This window comes from Cylas formicarius, unplaced genomic scaffold (assembly GCF_029955315.1).
Source record: "Cylas formicarius isolate icCylForm1 unplaced genomic scaffold, icCylForm1.1 PGA_scaffold_6__28_contigs__length_40554024, whole genome shotgun sequence".
Lineage (NCBI taxonomy): Eukaryota > Metazoa > Arthropoda > Insecta > Coleoptera > Brentidae > Cylas > Cylas formicarius.
The window spans coordinates 21,740,370-21,767,856 of record NW_026844347.1 but is presented as its reverse complement, the minus strand read 5'-3'; the positions used below and the strand labels follow the sequence as shown (position 1 = coordinate 21,767,856).

Sequence of the window (27,487 nt, the reverse complement as noted above, 5' to 3'; positions counted from 1 at the left end):
TTTAAGAAGCCGACCGGTATGTCGGAACAGTTAAACTACAAAAGGTATATTAAAAAATGTCCGAAAGTGTATTGAACAATATGGCGATGTTTTCTATTTTGGGTTTTTTAGACAGTTTTATACATATGATCTACGAACAATTTGCAAATACAGTTGAAAATATAGAGGGCGTCTAATTTGTTAAAAATGTTTTTTTGGACTTATTCCGAAATAAAATATTCAATTGCTTTTCTGCATTCATCATCGCAGTCAGCACGGAAAATACCAAATGCAAAAAAGTTAGTGAGAGTTCGCAATTCATTTGGTTTTTTTGAAATAGCCCTTTATTATTCGATATTTTTGGAATGCCCCTTTATTATTCGATATCGGTAAATTTATTTATTTATTTATATATTATATATTGTGCCAAAGCAATAGGGTAAGGAGTTGGGGGTTGTCTTACATGTGAATGAAGTTTTAGTTTGCCTTTAAAATATCTGTAATATAACCGAATTTCACCGATCCTGCAAGTCTTACCGTTTCCGAGATCCCCGCCCCTCGCTGTGCGTCCTTTTTTCGACACACTGTATACCGTTTTGTATTCTACTATTCTCGTCCGACACAACGATGAAACAGGAGACACACAAGCCCTAAAAAGCGACCCTCGTAAAAAAATCTCAAACTTTATTTATTTAACGCCTCATATTCTATTGTACACAAATATTCAGTTCTCAAAGGATCATCCCGCGCCAAACCGACCTCATCATATCTCATGAATAATAAAAAGCCGGAGAAAGAAAAAGAGGAGAGTGTCATCCGTGGGGATATCGATCCCTCCACCCACCTTTCGCCGTACAAACGCTCTACATTACATAGTAATGGAAACCCACTTCACGTGATAATACTGTCAATGGGAAAGAGGAAGGACGGGGTTGCGAGAAAGAAAACTCCGAAAAAAAAAAGACGAAAGGCCGATGGATTTTCGAAAGAACTGCCCCGCGGAATTTTAATAGGACCGACTAAAGTGGGGATTCCGTCGGGTAATGGGGGTAATTTTTTTGGAAGGATGCTACTCCGAGGTGTGTTCGAGTAGCTGGCGAAGCGGAGGAAAACATGATTGGTCCGGTTGGTTCCAGTATCTAAATGACTTTTGTTTCGGAATTTTGATTAGGTTTTGTGATGGGCGAAGTTTTTAATACAGACAAGAGTTCGCCAAATGGAAATGTTTCCACTTTAACTCCATTTAGTTAAACCTGTTGAGATATACAAACTCCTATTTGCGAACCAAATGTTGACTTATCTAATAGAAATAAGAAAAAGTAGTACCTCTTTATTTTATTACTGTACAGCATAACACACACACCAAAAAATTAGGAAGTAGTCAGAAACTATTAATTTGGGATAGGAAGTTGTGGTGAACGATGTACGGGATGTAAACCAAACTTGCTGCGTGACCACACTTCTAACACGTTTCTTACCAACACAGTTTTTTTTTTTAATATTTGTAGTTTAGTAGTTCTTTTTCATGAAAAAATGTTTTGGTCATTTCTTAAAATTCAAAAAATTGTTAAATAATGACCAAATATTGCAACAATATTAAACAATTGGCCTTAAAAAAATTGAAATTGTTGTCCCAATCCTTTTCTCTTAAATATTGATTTTGTAGTATTAAACAAGTTTGGTGAGCGTAATTTTAGTTAGAAATTGATTTGGAACATGTTGCAAATTATACATTTTATACGACCATTAGTTTTTGGGTACATTTTTGCGAAACAGCAGGAATGTATTCGCTGAGCGACGTGAGAGGCATCGCCAAAATACAATACTAAAATCCAACGAAAATATCCGATCGCCCTCCAAACCGGTGACTAAAATACAGGAAATATCCGAAATGGCTCTAGCAAACTTGCATAACGCAGCTAACACCTTCAAATGACAGTTTGCTTACACTCGATCCGTACAGAGAAAATATACTTTCTTTGCAAATATTTATTGCGGTACAACTAATTTCGCCAAAATTGAAAATCGTATTGTTATATAATGTTGGAATCAAAAGTTTATGAGTTCCGTCCAGATCGCTGGGTCGTGAATTCGGCCCTGAATATTTGGTTGGTCTCGCCTTAGAAACAACAAAAGTATTTTTTATGGAACGTTAACAATAGTAATCAAACAATTTCTATGGTATTCGACTGTCACATTTTTTTATTAGAATATCTGCTTCTAGATGGATCTACCAAAGTTGAATTTGCTAGGATGTATTAAACATATATTGCCATTTTTAATCATCGCGAAGATAGCTGCGTTAATGTCACCATGATTTAAATTTGCAATATAATTGTAAAAGCACGAAAATTTAAAAAGACAATAAATACAAAAATTATAATTCCTATAATGCGTATTCACGGAGAAGTAGTAACGTTTCTTTAGTAAAAAAAAACTAACCATATCAAAATTAATGTCGGTGTTTACAATATTGAAGTTGTACAGATATCGCAATTTACTTTTATATTATGGTTGAAATAAACACAAAGAAAAGTGTCTTTTCTTGTGAATATCTCCGAAAATACTTGGAGTTTTTAACTTTATAAATTTTGCTTCTCATGTATTCGTTCTCAAGAGGTGAAACCAACGAGATTGGCGAGGTTTCTTCTTTCATCATCTATATCCTAATGTTGTATTATAAATTGCAGTCGCAGCTTCAACTAAATCCGTTATCGAAAATTTAGAGCGTAATGGTCGCGTAAAGAAAATTCTGACGATCGATGCAGCAGTTTATACAGTTCATTAAACAGGTACAAGGGAACCTTTGACTTGGGCTCCCTGCAGTATAAAAGATTTCGAATTACAAAGAAATGGACATGTCTCTATCGGGGCAACGTGCGCTACGATCACAGAGAGATTTCATCTCAAACAGTCGAGGAAGCGTGAAGCGTTTCACCACTCGGATGTTTACCACATTAAATCTCTTCGTAAATGGATTTTCTCGGTCGTTTTTTAAACGAATGTTGCCACGCTGAAAATAACCCAGAATGTTTCGATTTTAATTTTAATATTGCATTTATTACCAATGAAGAAATATCGAAGAAGAAATAATGCAATGTTATTGTCGATTTATCGTTTTATTAAAATAATTCCGATCACAAGTTCAACGGAGCTGCGATAAATCAAGTTTATTTGTCATTATATTGCTCAATGTAAATTGATCTTCAGTTTCGCGAAACTGCGATCAATTTATTTTTATACTTCTATTTTTTTTTCATGTTTAGCGTATGTTTGTCGGTTTTTAACATATTACTTATCCAGGATTTGGTTACTAATAAAGCAATAAAGTGATACAAACAACCGTTCTGCTAATTAGCAAGTAGCGTGAGTTCAATTTATCTTGATAATATTTTAATTGGCAGTAATTTTTTTGTTTTTGGGGATATCAAGGTAAACAAAAAACAAAATGTAGCGTTAGCAGCCAAGTTTCTATCAATTTTCTAAGCCTGTATATTATGTATGTGTTTAATAGAATATCGTATTCCGATTACAATGATGTAACACACTTTATATTTTAGTCCACTCGTTTTTGACAAATTGGTAAAAATAAGAAATTTTTATATAATTTCTGACTGATTGTAGCAATAGTAATTATTTACCAACTAAAGTAGAACAAAAACACTAAAAATGACAATACACACTAAAGTAAAAAATTATTTAACTATTCTAAATACTGCTGTATGTGACCACCATTTTCCAGAACACATTTCTCATACACTCTAATTGTATGATGTCTTGCTTTTAGTAACGTTTCCGGATAGTGGATAGTGTCCTAACTGATTGATTGCCTCTGAAATCCTTTGCCGAAGTTCCACGACAGTATTACATGGAGTTCTGTGCACTTGATTTTTTATGTGTGTTCAAAAGAAAAAATCCATAAAAATTAATCCATAGTTCCGCACTTTCCTATTCAACCCCTGGGACATTCCATGTTAAGAAAATTTTTAACTTGCACAACTTTGTGAGGAGGGACATCGTCTTGCTGCTGATATATTTATTAGTAAACCTTCTATATATCTAGCCGGTGCTCTAAGAGTTCCAAATAACGATCTTCAGTTAACCTTTGATGTATAAATATCGGACCCAAAATATGCCACCATACATTAATTGATTGGTACCCCTGGGTTTTTATTTCCTGTATTTGTCTAGGATTATTTGAAGACCAATATAGCGTATTTTATCTATTACAACCCTTTCTTGTAGTGAACGCACTTTCATCAGTCCATAAAGTGTTTTTCAAAAATTATTACTCTCATTACGTCTATTTAAAAAATCCAAACAAAACTACATCCTCCTTTGACATTGTTCTGCACTAAGTTTTTAAGATTTTCGAAATTTAAATGCATTATATTCTTTCAAAGCTGAGTAAATCGATCCCCGAGAAATACCTGTCTCTTCATATACTCAAGTAATAGAGGAAAGTGAAGTGTTTGCATTATTTTCTTCATTTCAAACATTATGATTCCTGCATACCTTTTTGGAATTTAATGCGTTACCTTTTTCTTCAAAATTTCTTTGCCAGCCTCGGAAATTTCTGTTTTGAAGGAACTCGACGCTCTGGATAAAGTCCAATATAATGGCGACGAGCGGCGGTTGCACTTTTGTTATTCAGAAAATATACACTTTAACAATAATGACCTGGACAATAATTCAACCATCAACGTTGTTTACTAATATGTCAAACATTTATTTGTCGGTCAGTGCACTCTTGGAAATTATATAAAAATATACTATTTTTGCCGATTTGTCAAAAACGAGTGGACTAAAATATAAAGTTTGTTACATCGTTGTAATGGGAATGTATAATATACTGGGTGTTCCATTAAAAAATATATGATGTAGGCTTACATGTCAGAAAATTAACAGTGTTTTGATTTATACGTCACTTTGAAAAAATTTGGCTATTAACCTTACATTTTATTTTTTTGTTTATATCTAAAAACAAAAAAGTTACAGCCAATTGAAATTTTATCAAGATAAGTTTAACGCACGGTACGTTCACAAACGAAAAATGTAAGATAAACTTTTAACTGCAGTTTAACAGTGAACCATGGTTCACAGCGTTTGTTCGACCGGCCCTTAATGTGGAAGGCGTTAGATGTTTGACCGTGATGAAATGTTGCTGTTGGCTTTTTGCATTTTAATTGTGTAGAAATGTATTTGGTTAGTTTTGGTTAGTTTCTGTTATTTTGTTGCTGTTAATGTTGTGTATTTCATAATAACAAAGATTCGGGCTTCGCGACTACTTCTTTGTCTTCCTCCCATTCGCAATGAATTCAAGTTGGAAAACCTATAAAGTGTAGATTTAACTGAATGTTCACAAACAGTCTTTTCGACTATCAATTTGGATTACACACACTGTGTAAAAAATGGATATTAAACTTCACGAAAAAAATTAGATGCATATTAGCAACGCTGATACATACATCATTATACTCGTATTCAAACAATCATTGGCTTCTAGATAAAAAAAGACAATTTTTTTGCACTCTTCTCTAAAATACCCAAATGTACACTGTTCAGGCGTGCGCAACATGCCACTTTAAAAAGTCGAGCGTTTCCGGTACTTTAGTCATTAGTTGGAAGCGACCGCTAGATTTAAAATAACTATCGTATTTTGAGTTTTTCAATTCTGATGGTCACTTTGCATGTCACTTAGTGAATGTATTGTAACAGTGTACCTAAAAACTAATGGTCGTATTGGGTATATGATAGTATGCAACTTCTTTAGACACAAGGTGTCGTTTATAAAACTCCTTGCATAATATACTGTTAATTCAATAAGGGGTTGATTTTTTTATGACCACAATTCCATTTTTTGCATAGTTTGCCAAATGTGCATAAATTTGTAAACAATGTAACCGATAACTTAAATCTAGTGTTATGATGTAGCAACCTATATAACCAAAATATACAGGTTGTTCCTTTTAGTGCATCAATGTTAGAAGCTGTATGGCGGTAACTTTTGTATTTAAAGTGTTTGGATAAAACAAACTCTCAAGGAGATGAACAACCCTGTGCATTATCAGTTAATACTAAAACAAGACCTAGAATCTCTAGATTTTTTTTACGATGTTTTTTTAATAACAAAATCTATTTGGTTGTTATATGATATATTACTATAAAACATGAGCGATCGAGAAACCTCCGAATGTTTCATATTTATTTGTTCAAAAGCAAATATTTGACTTCAGTCGGAGGGCAGATTCTGGCTGTCTCCATCGGTACTTTAAAGTTCGTTCCATCCGGTTAATCTCAACGAAAAGTTACAATGCAAACTTTTGTTTTAAACGAAAACGAAATACGAAAAGAAAGGGCCGTAAAACAAGTTTTACTATCTCCTCGGTTTCATTCTCTGTCCCTTTTTACACTCCATCGGATTATTCGTACGGGGATAATAAAGTATTTAAAATTCATATTGATGCTGATTAAGTCGGAATTTAGAAACGTACAGTTTTATTAACGACAAAGTTTTGAGAAAGATTTTTGCATTTTTATGTTCGTTCCATAAGTACAGCGCAGAAGGAAGCACATTTTGGAACCATGCAACCAACGTACATAATGACAGCTTAAAAACAAATTGATGGTTTCAAAGTTCTATGTTCTATTTCCGACGACGAAGTAAAATTCACATTTTTTTCCAGAATTAAGTACAGTTTTTGGAATTAATAGAATCAATCAATCAATCAATAACCGGCGTAACTATTATGGTCATACAAAAAAACAGTATTTTTCTTGGAAAATTCAGAAAGGAAAAAAAGTGTTAGTACTTTTTATTGAAGGACGCGAAATAAGTGCGGGGGGAGAAGTTTAACATTTCTTGTTGCAAATGTCGATACCAAACAGAAGTTGGCTTAACGGAATTTTGGAAATTAGCCATCGTTTAGCATAGAAAAGCTGTTTATCATGTTTCTTTTTGTTGAACCTTCTCAAATTTTCATATTAATTTAATTGGTATAGAAATGTATTTATTATATTATAAAATTCGAGTATTGTTATAAGTAGTATTAGTAAGAATAACATGGAATTCCATTCCAATATTATTTACGTCCTTATAATGGGTGTTTTTTTCGATGTGTTCAAGATGGCGACCGATTTAACAGCTTTCAAGTGATTTATTCTCAGTTTGGTTTAGCAATTCATCATGAATATACTCACGCCTGAACAACGCTTGCAAATAGTGCAATTTTATTTCGACAATAATGGTTCTGTGCGGAATACGTATCGTGCACTATGTCCATTTTATCGTCGACAAAATCGTCCATCAAGCAGTTAATTCGATTAACCATGGAACGTTTTGGCACAACGTTTACTCTTATTGATAACTCGCATTCCCAGAGACGCCGTACGGTGCGTACCGAAGAAGCTATTGCTGCTGTAGAGCATAGCATTGAGGAAGACCCGAGAGAGTCCATCCGCCATCGAACACAGGAATTGGATCTGTGTCCATCCACTTTATGGAAGATTTTGCGGAAGAATTGAAGCAAAACGATTATCATATAAGGCGTAGATTCGTCGAATGGGCCCAAAACGAGTTTGCCGTTGTTCCCGATTTTCATAAGCGAATTTTGTTTAGCGATGAAGCGCACTTCTGGTTGAATGGCTACCTACATCAACAAACAAAACTGCCGCATTTGGAGCGAAGCTAATCCTCGAGTGTTACATCCAGAAAAACTGACTGTTTGGTGCGCTTTATGGGCTGATGGAATCATTGGTCCGTACTTCTTCAAAAACGATGATGGCCAGAACGTTACAGTCAATTGTGATCGGTATAGAGATATGATTACTAACCCTAACATTCCTGAATTGAATAACCATGATGTCCATGAGATGTGGTTTCAACAAGACGGCGCAACATGTCACACAGCTCGTGCCACAATCGATTTATTTAAAGACACGTTTGGTGACCGCCTAATTTCACGTTTTGGACCTGTGAATTGACCTCCAAGATCTTGTTTAACACCGCTAGACTACTTTCTGTGGGGCTATGTAAAGTCATTGGTCTATGCGGATAAGCCACAAACGCCCCAGCTCCAGCCGTGGCGGTCATATGCCAGAAATCATATTTAAAATGTAATGCCACAAGATTATCTTTCGGATAAATAAAATTCCTGTAAATCGAATAATCCATCGTTATTTTATTGCAACTTAAAGTTCTATACATCGAAAAAAAAACACCTCTTACAAAACCTGATCTACCTACGATGACATAGTTTTTGTTAGTTTTCACTTTCATCAATTACAACTATTATAATATTTTAAACCGTTGATGTTCTTTTGATACCGTTTAATCAAAAAGTAATTTCTCAAATCGAATTGGAAGTGCAAATTAATGCCAAACTCAAATTTTATTGAAATTGAATAACAAAAAACTATTAGGTGCGGACATCTTGAAAAACGTACTGTCGCTTACCAATAAATATTTAGGAATAATAAAGTTATGTTCGTCACTGCCCAAATTGTGGTTCCTTTGTTGATATTTGCATATTGCTATATTGTTCGAGGATACTTTTGACGAAGCGTATGCGTAATAAAATAATCATCAACCTTGCAAATTTTGTGAGCTGCTTTCGGACAGAAGAATCCTTTAAAACATTTGCAGGAATCTTTTTCAGCTCTCCTTTCCCTTTCTTCTGGGGATTTTACCGAAAATAATTCTGTTTCTTATGTGTAATGAGCATATGAGAATTGGAATGATTTGTGCGAAGTGTCGTCGTAATGGAATTTCAGGCCTTAGAGGCGTTAATTCTGTTTCCGTCAGCAGTAATATACCTGCAAGGAATTTTCGAAGTCTTTTATTGAAATTTCATAAATATAAACTAAGAAGAAACTAGAGAAATGGGAGCAAATGTGGTTTCCTTAATATTACCCTCCACTTCTAATGATCAGCTCAAAGAGGAAGCCAACGCTTCATCTGAGTTTATAAAAACGTATATCATATCTTCGTAACGAAAACTTATCCACTTAAAAACTACCAACTGTAAATTATACTTCACTCCCTACAAAAGGAAACATACTTTCCACTTTCCGCGCGGACCCCAGCTTTTCCCGAAGTTCCACGAAAAAGGATTTGCTGCCCCGAACAAAAAGTTAATAGAATAATATTTTACAAAAACTTTTTAAAACGAACGCTCATCGTACCGTGACCGGATGAAAATTGAAAAGAACTAACTCGGAGTTTTTCTGTTTCAGGTTTCGGGTTCGTCACATTTCAGAGCGAGGACGTCGTCGATAAAGTTTGTGAAATTCATTTCCACGAGATTAACAATAAAATGGTAAGTTTGCCGGTCTCTCCATTATTTCTCTGTCGTTTCTTTCGACGGCGCAGAAAAAAAACGAAAACTTTTCGTTACACCGAAAGCCATTTCTGACAGGACCGAAGCCATTGTTACGAGGCTTGATGGTCTCCAACGGGAATTTTTGTTGCTACGAAACTGTCGGAACAGGCTGCCACAGTCTGTTAATGAACATTTTTTTGTTAATTTTTAACGTCCCTGTTTGCGGTCTCTTGGTATTGTTTCATATAGATTGTTCACTGTTTTGTTTCGTATGATCAGGGACACTGTGCGAGCTAAAAAACATGACGATTCGGGATTATACAGGGTGCGTCAAATTTTAATAATCTGTTGTCCAGCTACAGAATCCGCTATAATTATTTTTTATTTTCGAGCATGTACTCAGACTTGACTTTTGATGAAGAAATGCAAATGATGTTGATAAATTAAAATTAAATCGACAAATTAAGTAATATTTTGGTTCAAAAACGAGTGAAATTAAATACGAAGAGTGCATAATCTCTTTAAAACATATAATATTCAAGATGCTTTTTTTCAAAATGTATAAAATAGGCTATACATATAAAAATCCATTAACATAAAATAATATAATTATATATAATGACAGAATTTGTACGCTAATCAAGTTTCGCTATTAATTTTTAGCAAAAAGCAGAAAATGGTGTTTGGGCCGCTGAATCAGCTACCTTGGAAAAATGATCTAGAATATGTAATCGGAGGTGTTAATGGATATTATTATATAATCGATTATACATAACTTTTTGCGCACGTTGTAAATCCCCACTTTACTTTTTCAAACGTCACGCGGAACCAATTTCAAAATTTAAATCGCTTCCCGCTTTAACTTAACACCAAATTCCTTAAGAATTCCTATCGGGACCCCAACGCAATTTACATTGTTTCGCCGAAAAAGGACAATCTCCATCTTTTAGCTCTCACCTTCGGTAAAGGCTTGGATAATGATACAAGAAAACTCTCAGTGACAGTGGGTTATTAATGGTCACCGCTGTAAGAGCCCGAAGTCGCTCACCCTTTCCGCCGGACAAATGGTCCGAACCACTTAAAAGTTTCTGCCCTTAGCTACACGCCCGTAAATATTACTTTGGAAATTTGAATTCTGACACGAAACGTTCTGAATTTCAATTGGGGGGAGGCCGGTGAAAAAGGTTTTACTCCGAACGATACCTGGAATGGATTCCGCCGCCCCTTGGGCGGATCAAAGAATATGTTTTTCGTTGGACGGTAAAAAATTTTAGTGGCGGACGCGAAAATAGATTTTGCAAGTCGCGTTTCTTTTTCGTCGTCGGGAACAGGTGCTTCACAGGAATCAGGAAATAAATCTTTCTATTTGTTTCTTTCAATCCCAAGGGATAAAAATTCTGGGGTTGACATGGAGATGTAAAGACATGGATCAATTAAGTCAACGGCTAACTTAAAGCAAGTTGTGAGGACTCATCGATCCCACAAAGGATGCTTCTCAGGCTGTTTCGTCGGCGCTCTCGTAACAATTTGGATGACCCAAACCAAATCAGCTCAGAATATGCCGTAGTCATCATACCTGAAAAACCTCGAAATAATACTCTTTTCTCTGAAAGTAACTTTGTTAAGCCGCTAGTGCGACCAGAAAGGATATATTTTTAAAAAAAGATGATAATTAGTTGTTGACTGGTTTATAGTTTAGTAACATTCAGTGATTTTAAATATAGATGAATATCATGTAACAAATATAGTAAACGGCATTGGAATTAGAAAGAAGAAGAAATTAGTTTTTAGGTACATTTTTGCAAAACAACACGTATACATTCACTGAGTGATATGTGACAGGACCGTTAGAATTAACAAACTTCAAAATTCAAGCAGTTCGTTATTTGTCGGAAAACATGGGAATGCTCCCAAACCCGTGGGTAATATCCGAAGATCAACAAGTTTGGAAAACGTCACTTTAGCCTGGAGCTTGATTAATAAACGAGTGACTGAAGAAATTTATGATCGTGTTGCATACTACGTAAAACAGCACGAATAATTCGATCGCTCCCAAATCCGTGACTAAAGTACCGATAATGTTCGAAGTGGCTTGCGATCGTGGGTAACGAACCTAAGGTTTGCAGTGACACTTCCCCGCGGTTAATACCTGGCCAATTGACTATTTTGGAGTAGAGCTTAGAAAAAAATATTTTAATAGCGTATTCACATTGAAAGCATATTTGCATTGAGCGTAATTCTTTTAATGCGGACTTTTTATAACTTGCATAAATTTTTAATTTAAGACAACGCATCATAAATCAGCTTTTAATGATCTGCTGAGATCCATCTGATAATTATTTTTCTTGGAAAAAACATTTTTATTAAATTTGTTGACTTAAAGTCCACCCAGACCATGGGAATTAATAACTAAAATAACCTAAACTCTTCAAAGATACTTCTGTAGGCTACTGTAATACTATTTACAAATCTTCTGGATTCTTCCTGCGATGGTTGCTGACTAACTGAACTTGCTGACGTGTCGCAATCATGCTGTTGGCCTTTAAGTTAAGCTCTCACATTGTTTACTCGTTTAGAGCAGTCGGATAATGTTCCCGTTGTGGAGGCTGAATTATTTTCAAAAAATGAATTGTTTAAATCGGCACAATAGCGTCGCGTTAAATTCGATTTAACCTCGTTGGTATGACAATAGGGAATCGTGACGTCACATCCGAATTTGTCAATTTCAATGCATATAAAATTCTTCTATTTGGCAGGTTTCTAGCATTACCTATTGTGTATGTAGTTTAATAAGGTTTTTAGTCTAAATTTTAAACTGAATGTGTCCACATGGTAGATTTTTACAATAATTTAAAATTTATTTGCATAAATATGACGTTTCGTAGAAGAAGAAAAATGCCCAACATATAACTTGGTATTAAAGATACCGCAAAATCATTCCCCTTAAAGGCCGATGCAAATAAGCCACCTTAAAGCAAGAAAAATAAACGTTCAATTAAGCAAGAACGACGTAGCAAATTGCGTCCGACGGGAAAAGAATCCCGAAATAATTTCGTCGCTCTTAATTGGACTCGTTTAATTGTCCAAGGCAAGATGCAACGGCAAAACGGGCACTCATATAAATCTCGGTAAAAAGTTGTTGCAAATTCATTTGTCGCGAAGATTTAGTCCCCGAGAGAGTCGAAATGTGCCCGACAATGAATAATTTCGCTCCGTAAAATGTTTTAACAAAGGAGCCCCCCCTGCGCTTTGTAACTTTGTTTTACTTATTAGTTTTGTTAGCGAATGGCAGCGGCGAGTGTCGAAATTGAAGTTTGCACAAGAAATTGCAGCGGAACGCATCTAATTGATTCCCGCGGATTTGCATTTTTGCGGGTTTGCGTCTCGATGCGACGGAGCACGGAGTCTGGAACTGTTGAGTTTGTTTTACGTCCGCACAACGCAACGGTTTGAAAATATTACCGAGTTATTATCAACGTTACGGCGAATGGTTAATGGATTTTTTTTCAGCAGCGGCCACCGCAGTCTTGATTTTCTAAAAAAATAATAACTTCGTTCACACATCAGTTATAAATGACCCATCCGCTTGACGTTTAAAGCTTTCCAAGAAGCTGATCAAGATTCCGGCGTTCACAAAACAAAAATTACCGATCTCGTACCGATTTGCAACCACCAAAATATTCCGCGTATGTTGTTTTGGTCACATCTGTTGTTACTGGGTAAACCCAACAAACAACCAACCATGCTTTTTACAAAACTTCTGGATTCCTCCTGCGTCGGTTTTTGCTGAGCGCACTTACAGATACGCCAATATGATAGATTAATTTAGATAGATAGGTAGATAGTAAGTTTGATCTTACCGTCTAGAGAGACAGATTGCTCATTGGCAGATTACAGTACCTACGTTCAGGAAATTAAATGAAAAAAAAAACGTACTTATCTAGGTAATTATTGATAATTTATTATATTTACTATCATCGTATCGTTTATTAGTACTAAGGTGATTTGACGTACCTAAATAAAGTGAATCTGATATTTAATCTTTATACTATTAAAACACCTTAAATGTCCGTCCTAATGCCATTACGTTACCGACTAGTCAGGTGTTTTATTGCCGTCGGCAGGTAATTTCGATAATTGCCGTCAAAAGCCAAGACATTATACTTTGAGGCACACCATACTCGTAAGAAATTCTACGTTTTTTCTTGCGCATTTGCTTCGTTTTCCGATTACGAAATGAACTGAATTTTTAATTTTAAAATTTCAATTTTTAAATAATTATTCTAAATTTGAACGGTTTTTGATCGATTCTATGATGTACTTATCAGTTCTAGTTCTTCTAGTTCTAGTTCCACAGGCGGAAGCTAGTATACACTATCAGCACTTGCTATAAAAGTTATACCGTAATAATTTTAGCACCTTAAAAATTAGAAATTAAAAAAATTCTCAAAAAATCAGCTTTACTATACCGCGGTACGGTCGCCTCAAAATAATCCTGATTTCTTAAGTGAAACCACTTAAATTGTGATATAGTAAAAATATCATACATAAACGAGCACCAACCAAACATAAAAGAACTTTGACACTGACACTCATTTAAAAGATCACAAATTTCGCGATCGCAAACAAAATATCCACAACTGGTTTGCAATCACCTGAAAACTAATCATGCTCAGAAACAAATTTGCAGCCGGCTGACAATTTCACTTTTTCGTTACTGGGTGCTTTACAATAATATTCCAAACCCACTTTATTCAAGATCTTGGAAAACTAAGTCAAAGTTTACTGTATTCAATTCATTTTTTCTACTCCTTGGCAACCCATTTCGGATATTTTCGGAATATTTACAAGTTGGGCAACAACCAGATGTTTTACAGGAAATATTACCAACGGCTTGAATTTTACCGTGTTGCACGTCACTTAGTGAACGTATCGTGATATTTTTCAAAAATGTACCCAAAAACTAATGATCGTAGATAAAGTATAGTATGCAACTCGTTTTTTTAAGCACTCGCTTCACTGCGCTTCGCTCCTGCCCAAACAAAAACACATTTTTAAAACTATCTAATGCCAATGACATAGATGAATGTCGGTAGAAGATTTTATTTATTTTTAAGATTAAAAATAAGTTGATACCTTTATAAATTTCTAATTAAGCAGTTAGATTTGGATTCATACATTATTGGAAGTGTTCAGAAGTTTGATGCCAATATGCAGGAATGCAAAAGTAATGGATTACGGATTTTAAATCCCTTGTCGGACAATTATGGAGACAATATTTATTCATTCATTTTAAAATGTCAACGATTATTTGGCTTAAAATTTTCTTCTAATATGTGACAACTTCCTCAATAATTATAAATCGAACATTAATTTGGTAAGTGGAATAGGTTCTAAGTGCAATAAATTTTTGATATCATTATATGTCGTAACTACAACTGTTTTTTTGCACTTAAATCACTATAGAGGATACCCCAAGTTGTTTTTACTTTAGAGATAATTTTTGCTGGCCTATGACGCCATTTTAGAAGTTTTGTTTTGCATTTTCGATTTTTTTTTTAAATTTTTAATAGTAATAACAGTAATTACGTTACGTTACGTGCACCCAATAAACATTATTAAGTAATCATTCCCAGAAACTGGGCAAATTTTTGCTCTAAATTTTTAATGGTAACTGCAAAATATCCGCTCTCAATTGTCGACTTTTGAACAAATACTTGCCTTGACAGACTGCCATTTGTTTCCAAGAACGAATCGTCCCCTAAAATATATCGCTTTGATTATTCCAAGACCCTCTGTCTCATCACACCAGTCCGAGAGAAGGCCCTCTCGTCTTCTGACTTCGAGTTTATTTATTTAGAGTTATCTTCGTGGATCGCAGGGCTTATTAATTAAAATTTCTCAGACCGCGGAGATCGAGAAAGCGAGCTGCTCGCCAACGTTCACCCTACAGCCCCTCCTCAACGAAAAATTTCGAAAATAAATTACTCTCGTTTAAATTCTCAACCGTGGACCCTCCGCCTGCGCCATTTCCCCGCGACCGCGGCCGTTTGAAAGTTGCATCCCCAGAATTAATAAAATCCGAAACAGCTGAATAATTAAAGGCGGTGCTTTAATAATCCTCAGCCGCGCGATAAACTTTATAATTTAATTACTCCAAGGCAAGATAACGGAATCGAAATTAAAGACATTTTACATGACCATTGCGTCCCAATTACGGTCCTCGAGGTAACGTATATTTCGTCTCCCCGTGAGTCTACCCCCTCGTGTGACCAAATTCTAATTAAATTCCGTTTTAAATACGGTGTCAGGCGGCAGTATAGATATCTCGTCATGTTTCATTCCCGCGTATTTTGCGTTTTCGCGTGACGTAGTGTTCTTTTTAGCCGCGCGGTTCTTTTTAACCGCGTGACGTTTTATTAAGCCTAGTTTACACCAAAGCTTCGTTTGTCCTTAAGCGTATCACAGTAACGGCAACAAAGACGACAATGTGTGTAATCCTAAAAACTTACTCACAATACATCTGAAATTCCGCGATAATTCCCGAAACTCCCCAAAATACGTTGAGGTTTTCTGAAAATATCCAAAATTTCGTTCAAAATTTCTAGTTCCGGTCTAATGATTTTAGTTCATCAGTTAGATAGTTAGTCACCTCGTTTGACGATATTTTATATTAACAGAAGAATAAATGTATCCGCAAAGAAAAAGACTGGTTTTCGCAAAACATGCACCAGGCCGTAAAATATTTTTTTATACTATTTTTATATTATTATATTAATGTTGGAACCCTCTTCTATTTATCTACTTTTAAATGTTTTTCAGAAAGTTGTATTAATTGCGTTCAATATGACTGTATACATTTTCGGAACGAACAAGCCTGACCTAGAAACTTATCATTTTGCTTTTAAAAAACCGTTTAAATGTTTCCCGTACTTTTTTTTCACTTTAGTTTTGGTGCTTTAAAGCTTCATTAAACTTAAACGATATTGGGCTCTTATACTTCGAAATGATGATAATAAAAAGGAATGAAAAAACACTCTTTCTCTCTTCAAAACAATCGAGATAAAATATTAATACAAATATTACAGAGACGTATCTTCCGGGTACCTGATGTTGATCAAAACAATATCCCGGCATTATAGTATGTATTTAAATAATATGTTTTTATAATAGTATATTATGCAACAAGTGTGATGATCGGCATTGTGAGCAAGTGCTTAATCAAGGACTGACTTAAAAAGTTTGCCAAAGGTGTTGCATACTATATATTTTCTGACTGTCAGAATTGAGAAACGTTAAAATTCAAGCAGTTAGTATAAACCCGTGTGGTAATATCCCGAAAATGTCCGAAGTGGCTCGCAGCCGTAGCAAACGAAAATCACGCAGTAAAATGACACTTTTCGCACGCTCGATCGGTGTATAATTGGGTATTTTACAGAAGGGAGTAAAAAAACATATTTTTCACAATCTGTATAGAACCCAGAAATAATTCCTAGTTCTATAGAATTATTTGTTATTGAGTGTCAAGTGTAAACGAGCTGATGATGAACGAGACCAAGTCTAAGCATATGATCTTTTCAATAACGCGACAACAGATGGATTTGGGCTATTAAAACAATGTCACTGCTTAGTGTTTGTGTTCTGGAGAAAATATTGCAAACAAATAGAAGTTTTAACAGATTACTATTTTAACACACAATCGGGGAGTCCCAGTCCTTCAGTTTACAATCTCGATTCTGGAAGCCGAAAAGATGTAGCAGTGGATCAAATTATTAGGATGTTAAATTTTTAATCTTAAAAAAAATTGTGGTAGGGTGGTGGTAGGGCTGCTCAAGCATCCAAAAATGTGTATATTGTAGGTACAAAATTCAATCGCATATATCTGTAAACTTTAATCGTACAATGTTTATAATGACGATGTCATTTAATCTTTTAAATACAATATGTCCTATTAAAAAAATAATAAATAAAACTTTTCGGTCTACTCTGTATAATGGATTTTTAAAATATAAATCATCAGCTATTCAGATATTTGGATCCAAATTAGAGCCCAGTTAAGGTATTCAACTCCATTTTGTTTGGCCCACACTGTAAAGTAAACCTGCTAAATAAAGACTGTTTAATAGGTCTCTAAATGGCGAAAACACTGCAGCTTAGTACACGTGACCAAGGTGCGTGTAAGTGCCACGTGAGAGGTATTGTGATTTATATAGCGGCCATGGAATTGTGTTCCGTGAGTAAACAATGGTTTAGTTGTTAAGTAAATGGAAAATTGGCAACAATATGAATAGTTGAAGCACAACGAGTAACAGAGTAATAAACTTATAGATGGTTTATTTTGAACCTGTCATTTAGCTCGATCGCCAAGTAGTAATGATCAGGGAGTTGCTCATACAAATTAACATTTATATATCACACATCATTCATCGCGCGAGGCTCTCTGTATCCTTTTGAAATTTTAAGTATGGGATCAAAAACTTATTTAATATTTACTTATTTTATGTATACATTTCTATACACATTCTATACATACTTACACTAGATATAAAAAATGTCTATGTACAAGGATCTTAGTTATTAAATTTAATCTTAAATTTTTGAAACCGAACACAAATTCTCCTACAAGTACTAAGAAAAAAGACGATAAAAGAAATTAAATGTAAAACGATCATGACACAGCGGAATATCTGATACACAGTAGAGCATAGAGAGTTATATTAAATCGACAAAGGTCTCATAATTTATGAAAATAACTAACTTAAATTGTTTGGAAGATGTTTTATGAGTAGTCAGAGAATTTTCATATGACAATTGGCAGACAGTGATATTAATTTGGAGACCAACTCGTAGAAAATATATGGTTAGCCGTCCTTATAGGGAACCTTCTAATTTGATACTTGTCTAGTTTGGTATGTATAGTCAACTTTTATATTAAAATTTTTATGTTTACGCTGAAACAGAGAGATGTTACAATACTTGGAAGAAAATTTTTCTACTAACATTTACAAACTATAACTCAACTATATTTTCTCCAGCCAAATAATAGTAAAAGCACATAATACACACCGTAGAATTAAACTAACTGATAGAGAAGACCATTGGGGTTACTGGTTACTGCTCACTTGCAGTTCTTGAAGGAACATGAAAATTCAGTAGGCACAGCAACAACAACTAATGACTTATGCAAAAATTAAAACGAAAGGCACCTTTTATGATGTAACAGTGAGGGAAACTTAATATTTTTAATAAGTCGCTCTATGACAGTCCCCTAGTCCTAAGAGTAAAAAATTTAGAAACTCTATGTATTTTAAATTTGAGTGCTGTACTTGTACTAAGTAGTGGTTATTTGTTATAGAAATATAAAATGACAATATTTTGAATATTTTCAATAAATAGCGTTAGTTGGGAAACGTCTTTCTTTTTAAAATAAAGCTTTTAATATATATATTGGAACAATATGTATACCGCATATTATACCGATGACGCCACAAAACTTTATAGTGTAATGTGATATAGATTTGATATAGACAATTTTTTGTTCATAAACTTATTATAAAATTTATAGACAGACCTTCTTGATTTAACAATTGGGCCATTGATATCGCCATGTTAATTAACGCCCCACTACATTTGATTCAATTCCAAAGTTAATAATCTCCAGAACTGTTCGTTTTGATATTTATTTCGTTAAATGGAAGCTTAAATCGTCCGAAGCCATATTATAAAATACATTTATATTTAAATTTATGTTTTAGGCATTTACAGAGTGTATGAATATAAACAGTTTCATGTTTATTTGTCACATTCTGTTGAAATTTTCATTATTATTAGCTGTCCGTCTAATTCAATGCATGGCATATATTCACATAATTTTGTTTCCTAATTGACGTTTTTATGTCACTTATTTAATGAAATGTTGAATTTGTTATCAAACGTAACAATTATAATATATTACAAAAAACGGGTGTTTCTTTCCCGATTGATAGACTGACTCATACTGCCAACTAGATGTTTAATTTACGTTTAGTCCATATTTCTACATCATCCAAGGAGGTAGGTGGGGGTTGATGATCTCACTCTGCCTACCCCTAAATGGGTTAAGATATGGACTGCGTGGAGGCCAATTCAAAGTGTCATTTAAATAATTTTGTACTATTCCTGCATAATGTGGTCGGGCATTATAAAACTTGTCTTTTCATCGGGAAAACTTACTCGTTTCATATTATGTTCCGTATTTAATTTAATGACAGATATAAAGACGTGAATATGAACCAAGATGACTATGATGATTGAGTGTAAAAGTGGTTTTTCTTTACGCGGTCTGTATATGACTATAACTTCAGTTTAAATGAAAATGTTTTGGTTTCTGAAGTTTTAAAGTACAATTTGAAAATATAGATATCTAAATCGAATCAGAACTGCGCTAGAAAATTAACTTTGAAGATGAAGTTTGAGTTTATTCTTTGGCATGATTAATATCACATAAATATTCCGTTTCAGGTGGAGTGCAAGAAAGCGCAGCCGAAAGAAGTGATGCTCCCCGCCAACTTGGCCAAGACCCGCGCAGCGGGTCGCGGCGCATACGGTGAGTTGCTCGTCTTGAACCCGACCGCTGCGGCAGCCGCAGCGGCCGCGGCAGCAACATCTGCCGCTTCCGCTCTCCGCTACGCACCGTACTCGTTGCCGCACGGCGTTGCCACGCTGCCGACCGCTGCGGCAGCGGCCGTCCACCATGGACCATCGGCTACCGTGCCGCTTGCCGCTATTGCCGTGGCACCGGCCACAACCCCGCTGCATTACGCCACCACGCATGCGTTATACGACGTGACCGGCTGCAAAAGACTATTTGCCACGGCGCCAAGTTTAAGGCCTCTTACTGCTCGCGGACCACCTACGCTTACCTACAGCATGAGCGATTTGCTGGGCGTTCAGGGATTGGATATATCCGCGATTTACACTACACCCGCGGGGTTGGGGCTCTAAGCTACCTTTTTGTACGATTCGGAAACCCGGATGCAATAGACATTCCAAATTATAACCGTTGATATTTCTGCTTGGTATCAGCTTTTGTGGCAAAATTGGAATCTAGTTACCTTAGCTGATCTAAATTATGTATTAAGTCGGGCTTGCAATGGCATACTTAAAAATTCTGCATGCAACTTATAGTTGTTTTTTTAAGTGAACTGGTAGATAACCGTCTAAATGCCTAGTTTAGTGTTTATCGACTTTTTCTCTTTTTAACTTTTTTTTCTGAAAGTCTTCGTTAGAGAATGAAAATAAGTCGGCACAATCTGAAAAACTATGCTCTAGAAACTACTTCAGAAAAGAGGTCAATAAATTGCAGTTAAGCGTAGCAGTTTTTGGACACATCTAGTACCGAATAGTAATTTTATGACACAAAGAAAACCCAGAAAATTCATAAAATGTTTATTATTTAATCCAAAAGTAATTCTTCTTCTTCTAAATATGTTTTGAATATTCTTTTGTCAAACAACTCATTCCCTCGAAGTTAGAGGACCGTTTAATGTAAAGGAAAAGAAATGGGTTTATTTAATATTTTCACTCTGACAGCGTTTGACTGATAGACGAGTCATAAAATAGCAGTTCTTGGAAGGTTTCCGAATTCCAAATTGTAATATGAAGTTAAAAGTACAATCTACACCTCCTAACTAACTTGAGAGGAAAAACTTTGAATAATAGCCTCATAGTAAGGACCTATCATTCATTATGGGTAGCATGACAAATTAAGGTAGGGACCGACACGACTGGGTTCAGTGATGGGTTCATCTTGCCACAGTCGAAACATCTCATAGGTAGCGTGCATACTTAATAAATAACTTCTTGTCCCAAACGATAGAAACGACTAACTAAACTTCAAAAACAAAAATTATCCGGGAAATAGCTGTCTATTGCAATCATTATTTAGTAAATATCCAGATCGTTTTACGTGGGTCTAGTTATTATTTGAACTCCGCAAATGTATCCGAACTTTACATCTCTCTCACATTATCAATTATGAATATTAGAGGATTTACGTTAAGTTCGATAGATCAGCGGTACGACTATACCTACAGTCAAATTAGATATATGAAAAACTCCCAAAATTTTTGCTGAAACACGTAGTAATAGTAAGTAAGAGTAATAATCCAATAAACAAGGCTATATCCAACAACTTTAAAATATAGGAATTATAAATCGCACTTTAATTTAACTCATAAAATAAATTTGCGAAAGCGACCAGAGATGATTTCGTTGGGAGATCGATATCTCCTTTTTCTTCGCGTAATCAAATTAAATTTTGCCTTTTGAAGTTTTCATAATATTTAAATTCTATTTGGGAAAAATCTCATTTCTTATTTTATGAATACTTGATAGCGTCGACGAGGCGGTAGTTTAAAAAGAATAATTTTATTATTCGATTAGGCACAAAAAGAAGGCCCCCACCAAGAATGTTCAAACGAGATATCCAATTATTTTAATTACGTTCTTTTCATATTTATGTTTTTTCGCAATCTCGCAATTTTGTTGCTATCCAGTTCGTTGTAACTTGTTTTAATATATGCCCTAAAAAGTGCTGGTTCATTGAAAGTTTGACTTTGAATTTAACATTTCGTGACAATGACAATTTGGCATTTATGTGTTTATCAGTTGTTGTTCACAGTTGTCTTTTATGCTCGAGGCGGTGTTAGAATTTAGCTTGCACATCGTAGTAAATAGTAAATATAGTAACATAGTAAATAGACGTTTCATATACGTTAGCACATCGAACCACTATGATTCAAAGGCCTATAAATTATGTTTAGCACAGTACAAAACCAAGACTGCATAGCTAATCGTAGCGTGTAGAATTGTAGCCTTATACTGTCTTGTTTGTTGAATTTCGCGCGACGTTTCTCACTATCTACAAGTGATTACCGAACAAAAGGGAAAGTTTGGCAAATCATTTTGTGTCTTATTGCCGTTGCTTAAATTCGGAATTGTTTACAAACGGTGTCGAGTTATTATGAACTGTCCGAAACATGCCACGAGGTTGGATTAATTGTTGAGGGTTGTGTTTTGTTCGTAAACATATCAATTCGCGCGGAACGATTTGTTAGCGGGATTATAATTATACGTAGTAAGTAGTCAGAAACAGAACTTTAGTCAATTAGTAGGAGGAAGTATTTTAATACGATAAAAAAGTTGCCGGAGAAGCGCTTTCGCGAGGCACGAGTTGGAAGTGGCGTTGTTTTTGTTTGTCGAGTCTTCCATAACAGCAGCGAAAAAAAAAAGGATTGAGTCGGCGAAGTTGTGAGTTTTTCAAGCGATCTTAAGGAGCGGTTCTAGAAAGTTTAATTTAAAACAAATTAGCGAAGTTTATCGCGCCGGAATAGATGATTGATGGATCGTAATTAGTTTATTTAGGACCGAACTGGATAATAAAACACAATTAAGTAAACCGAGATTATAATTTTGATTAAGTCCGTTAAGTTATCCGATAAACAAGCATCAGCATTTTGTGGTCGAACAATTTCTTTTCGACTGATATTTTGACAAAATTTGTTAAACTCTTTTAGGCATCTATGTGCACAATATTGAATACATTTCATAGCTCAGAGGATCCTTTCAACTTGCAACTCAGTGGCCGCAAAGCGTCTATCCAATTTTCCCAAAAAAGTTTTACAAAAAGGTAGCTTTGTAGTTAGCCCTGACTTTCTGATGGCGTCTTGGCCGGTCACGTGGTTTTGAAAATTAAAAGATAACGAAACCGCACCACAACTTGGTACAACGCAGCTTGCGTTCATGAAATTTCAGTCGTGTCTATAAATCAGCTTTACTGTGTAAAAATGCGAGCGGGAATTAAAAAAATCTAAGCACCATCTTGCTCGCATTTTCAAATGCTACGTTTGTTATACGATCAGTTAGGTTTAGTTTGGATTGTTTTGTATAGAAAACAATTACATTTTTTAAAAAGTCGGGGCAGTAGTCGTAAATTTTCAGGTCACGGCGCGTACGTGCCCTGGTCCTTCTGGGGAGTTCGACCCGGCCTGATATATGTAATGCCATAGCCCTTGAAAGGTGCGACCTAATCTTTTGTATAGTGTTCCTTAGACCAGTTTAGTTGTAAATGTCAGCAATTTTTTAGCGATTCTGTTAGATTAAATCAGTCTGCTGCAGTGTCAGTTCGAAAAATCTATATGCAGATGCAGGAGGAACAGTGACAAAATTCTTACCAATTGTAATCTTAAATAACTTTTTAAATTTCACCCCGATTTTGACAATTTTCCTGACATGAGGAAGGAAATCGTTCAGATGCGTGAAAAACAAAATTATTTTCCAACTTCTGCTATAAAATACAAAGTTCGTTTCGTTGCCTGCACATTTTTTTATTCTTTTTGTTATCTCGTTTCTTTTGAATGTTATATAATGAGCCTTTGTAGGAAATTGAAATAATATTTAAAAAAAAATCATCAAAATCAGGCTAAAAATAAGAAGGAAGTTAAATATTAAAATTTGTTAACACGTTGATCCTGCGGTTTTTATCTCTTGAATCTCTTTTTATTTAATCCGTCAAGCTCATTGAATTTTACTGGAATTAGCATCAATAATTATCCGTACCGATAGTATAAAAGTAATTATCCGTGGTGACCTACAACGGACAACTAAGCTAACTTAAAAAAACTGAATTCGATTTAACAGAGTCTTACTGATAATGAAATTGTAGATTTTATGTGTTGTCTTATTGAATTTGTCTGCCACCATTGCTTCAATAAATTAGTTGAAGTCGGTTTACTGTTAAATTAGGTAGACCAAATGACTGCCTCCAACAACGAATTGAATTAAATATTCGAGAAACAAAGTGGAATTTATTTGCGAGCAATTCGCGAAACCGAAAATACAATAAGACAATTAAAGTACTTAAGTTACCTTAACTTTAAATTAATATAGTGTACTCGACTAACTAGCTAATGAACATAAACCTGTACTCTTCGCATAGATTAGAAATAATGTTGTAGGTAAAATAGTTGAGAAACGGTAACAGGTAACGTAAGCATTTCATTGTTTTAAAATATTAACTTGCTAGCTTAAAGTGTTCAATGTTTTTGAGCTATATAAATAATGTTCACTAATTATAATTTATAGTCTGTATCAGTAGTTCGTATTAACGTAAATTACATTTAAGGGTTTTGTTTTAATATAGGTTCTTCGTCCTCATAGTGAACGAAGAACCGTACGTTTAGAATAGATTTCAATTTTAGATGTAGTCCAACAGCCAATCATCTTCAGTCGTTACTTAATTGTTTAACATACATGTAGTGTGCGTGGCAGTAGATTTAGTCGAATGTTGCAGACGCTGATAAATTAAACAGAATAACGGAACGAAGAAGCAAAGTGATAGCTAACCGATTCAGCTCGTTTGTTTGACTTGACGCGTTTTTCTTTGAAAACGACATTTTCTCTCTTTGTGTAGATGTTAGACGCGTAGTTGAAATTTCATGAATGCCATATTATTACAATTCGAAATTAGCTCACTTACATAGATTTTCTTTTCATTCTCGTAATCTGGTTGTTGTTGCCGCGATGCCGCCGCATTTCTACGATTACTAATAGACGAATTTTATTCTCTTTTTAGATTTTATGTGGTCTCTGGGGGCTCTTCCAGACGGTGAGTACTTTGTACTTTGTTTTGTAGGAAAAAAAAACGATCGAAATTCAATTCAATTCAAAGTCAATTCTCAAATACTATAAATATATACAAACAATATAAAAGTATAATAGTATAAAACAGAATTTTTTTTTTTAACTTTTTCTAGTAGACGAGGCGTTTCCAAGATTAACCACTCAAAAATATTTAGGCCAAATAATTATTTGTTTTTCATTTTTATCCTTTTCTTATATTGATAAGGTGTGCAGTGGAATATTCTAAGACGAATGTGGTAAACGGCTTGATATATCGATATTGATCGGGGATATGTTTTTTGTGTGTAAATAAAGTTCGTTTCTAGTATGAAGTCTAAACACTGTCACACAGGGCAGCCGTTTTAAATTTTTTCACACAATTAAACCTTTTTCCCTAGGAGTCCCACGAGGTTTTCGTTTCTGTGGTTAGATGGTTTTAAGCGAAAATGCAAATTCTTAGAATTAAATATTGCCGAAGTGTTCAAAGCTACGAGAGTAATTTTTTATCCGTTTTTCACAAGACATATTTCCCCAACTAAGAGGTATTTTAGACTAACATAAAATACCAAGTCACTACCCAGTTGGGCAAGACAGTTTCAGGAAAAAGACAGGATATTTAATTAATTGTAAATATCAAAGTTGTGTGAAAAGAAAGTTTCTCTATATCTTTATTAGGAGGAGAACTTATATTTCAAAGCATTAAATTAAGTAAAAGTATTTGTTCAGTATAAACAAAAAACATCTTGAAATTACCTTTCACCTTTACTGAGGAGTGTGTATTAAACACTAGTTTAATTAAGATTATAAATAAATAATCAAAATTGGTTAGATCTAAAGATCTGTAGTACTCCCACCTCAGTCCTAAAAGTGGTTGTTTTTTTAAGTTATATATCTATCTTTTAACATAGCAACGATATTCAAATTTGTAAAAGTGACTGGTTTACATCGTCATCGTCAATTGCAAGTGTTTTGCAAACTAAAAACTGCACATACGTAAGTTCCACCTATCAATTCAACTTTACTTTGAGACTTAACTTATACATGAAAATAATTTAATATTGAAAAACAGCCTAGAAATGGTGAACTTTTTAAATCGATGCAGTATTTAACTTGAATATAGGGTTTCGAATTCAATGTCAATGCTTATGGACCCGGTTCAAATTATTTGTCTGGTTGATTTAAAACAATACATGCCGTTATTAAGGAACATTTCCAGCGGCAACCTTTAACTGGGATGCAAATTTTAAATTAAAAACTTTGAAAAATCGGTTTCTCCAATAATAATGATCCTTTCATACTAAACGATGGAGGAACAACTTTTCTCCCGCCATGTTTATTAAAGTTTCGTCCTGATGGCAAAAACATGATAAAAGCAGCGTAGCTTTTTAAAACTTTCCTTAATTCATTAAAAAATAATTATTGTAACCGGAGATTTGACGAAAGGAATCGAAATTGATGATGGCGAAATAAAATGTTGTTCCTTAAAAACATTTTAATTTAATTGTGATAATTTTAAATTTGGTTAAATGTGCCATTTTTTCGCAACCTACTTACGCTTTCAATTTAAACGAAAACAATGTTACCTTTCGGGTTCGAAATATCTATTTCTCTTTATAATGAAACAAGGACTATTTAGTACAAAATAAATAAGAACTAAAAGTTCAGTCTTTATCAAATGTATCATCACATTTGATAAAGACACGGTGTTGTCGAAACAATTGTCATGTCATAATATATATTTTCGTGAAAATCTGAACTTTTAGTTCTTATTTATTTTGATAAATGGATTTTCATCAAGTAAAAGCCACCTCAGTTCAACTATTTAGTACGTTGAGATCAAATAGCTTGGCTTTGGCTTTACAAAATCATACTAAAATATTAGTGGAATCAATATTTTTAAAAACTTAAAACTTTGTTGGAAGGGGTTATGCAAATGTTTGATTTATTTAGTCAAATGAATTTAATGAATTATCTTCTGTGCTCTGTTTAATCTAGCTATTAGTGCCTCTTGTGAGAGCGACATCCAGCTATCGTTGTAGGGATCTGCCTGGTGGTCCATGGTTGTAGGGATCTGCCTGGTGGTCACCTTGTGCTGGTATTTTGTGTCGTTGGCTATTTTGCTAATCTTATTGGCCTCATCCTGTCCACATGGTATCTCCAATAGCGTAGCCTTCACCCAATCTATCCCAATCTATCTAGCTCTGTTCTAATTGATTCGCAGCGCATCTAATCTCTTAGAGTGACTATTCTTATATTCCTCAGTATTCTCATTGCCGCGGTTCAGAGTATTCTTTTTGTTTTTGAGTTGTCGGCTCTTGTGTCCGCGGCACATCTCACATCTCTGGAGCTGGATATGCTGGCCCCTAATTAATTGAATGTCATGACTGGTTCAATGATCTTCTCGTTTACAACAAACTTGCACCGGATGGGTTCTTTGCTAATCACCATAGCTTGTGTCTTTTCAGTGGAGATGATCATGTCATATCTCTTTGCAGATTCCTCGAGTTCATGTAGTACTCATTGCAAGT

At 34.7% G+C, this 27,487-nt stretch overlaps 1 protein-coding gene across 1 annotated transcript in view; it reads left to right on the top strand.

The window, feature by feature from the left end:
- Positions 1–751: 751 nt before the first annotated feature.
- LOC132703168 (RNA-binding protein Musashi homolog Rbp6-like) overlaps positions 752–27,487 on the top strand; it is a 56,707-nt gene continuing 29,971 nt past the window's right edge. The window contains exons 1-4 of the mRNA XM_060672296.1: positions 752–1,019; positions 9,214–9,296; positions 19,800–19,884; positions 24,913–24,945. Coding sequence (XP_060528279.1) covers positions 752–1,019; positions 9,214–9,296; positions 19,800–19,884; positions 24,913–24,945 — 469 coding nt within the window. The remainder of the gene's footprint in view (positions 1,020–9,213; positions 9,297–19,799; positions 19,885–24,912; positions 24,946–27,487) is intronic.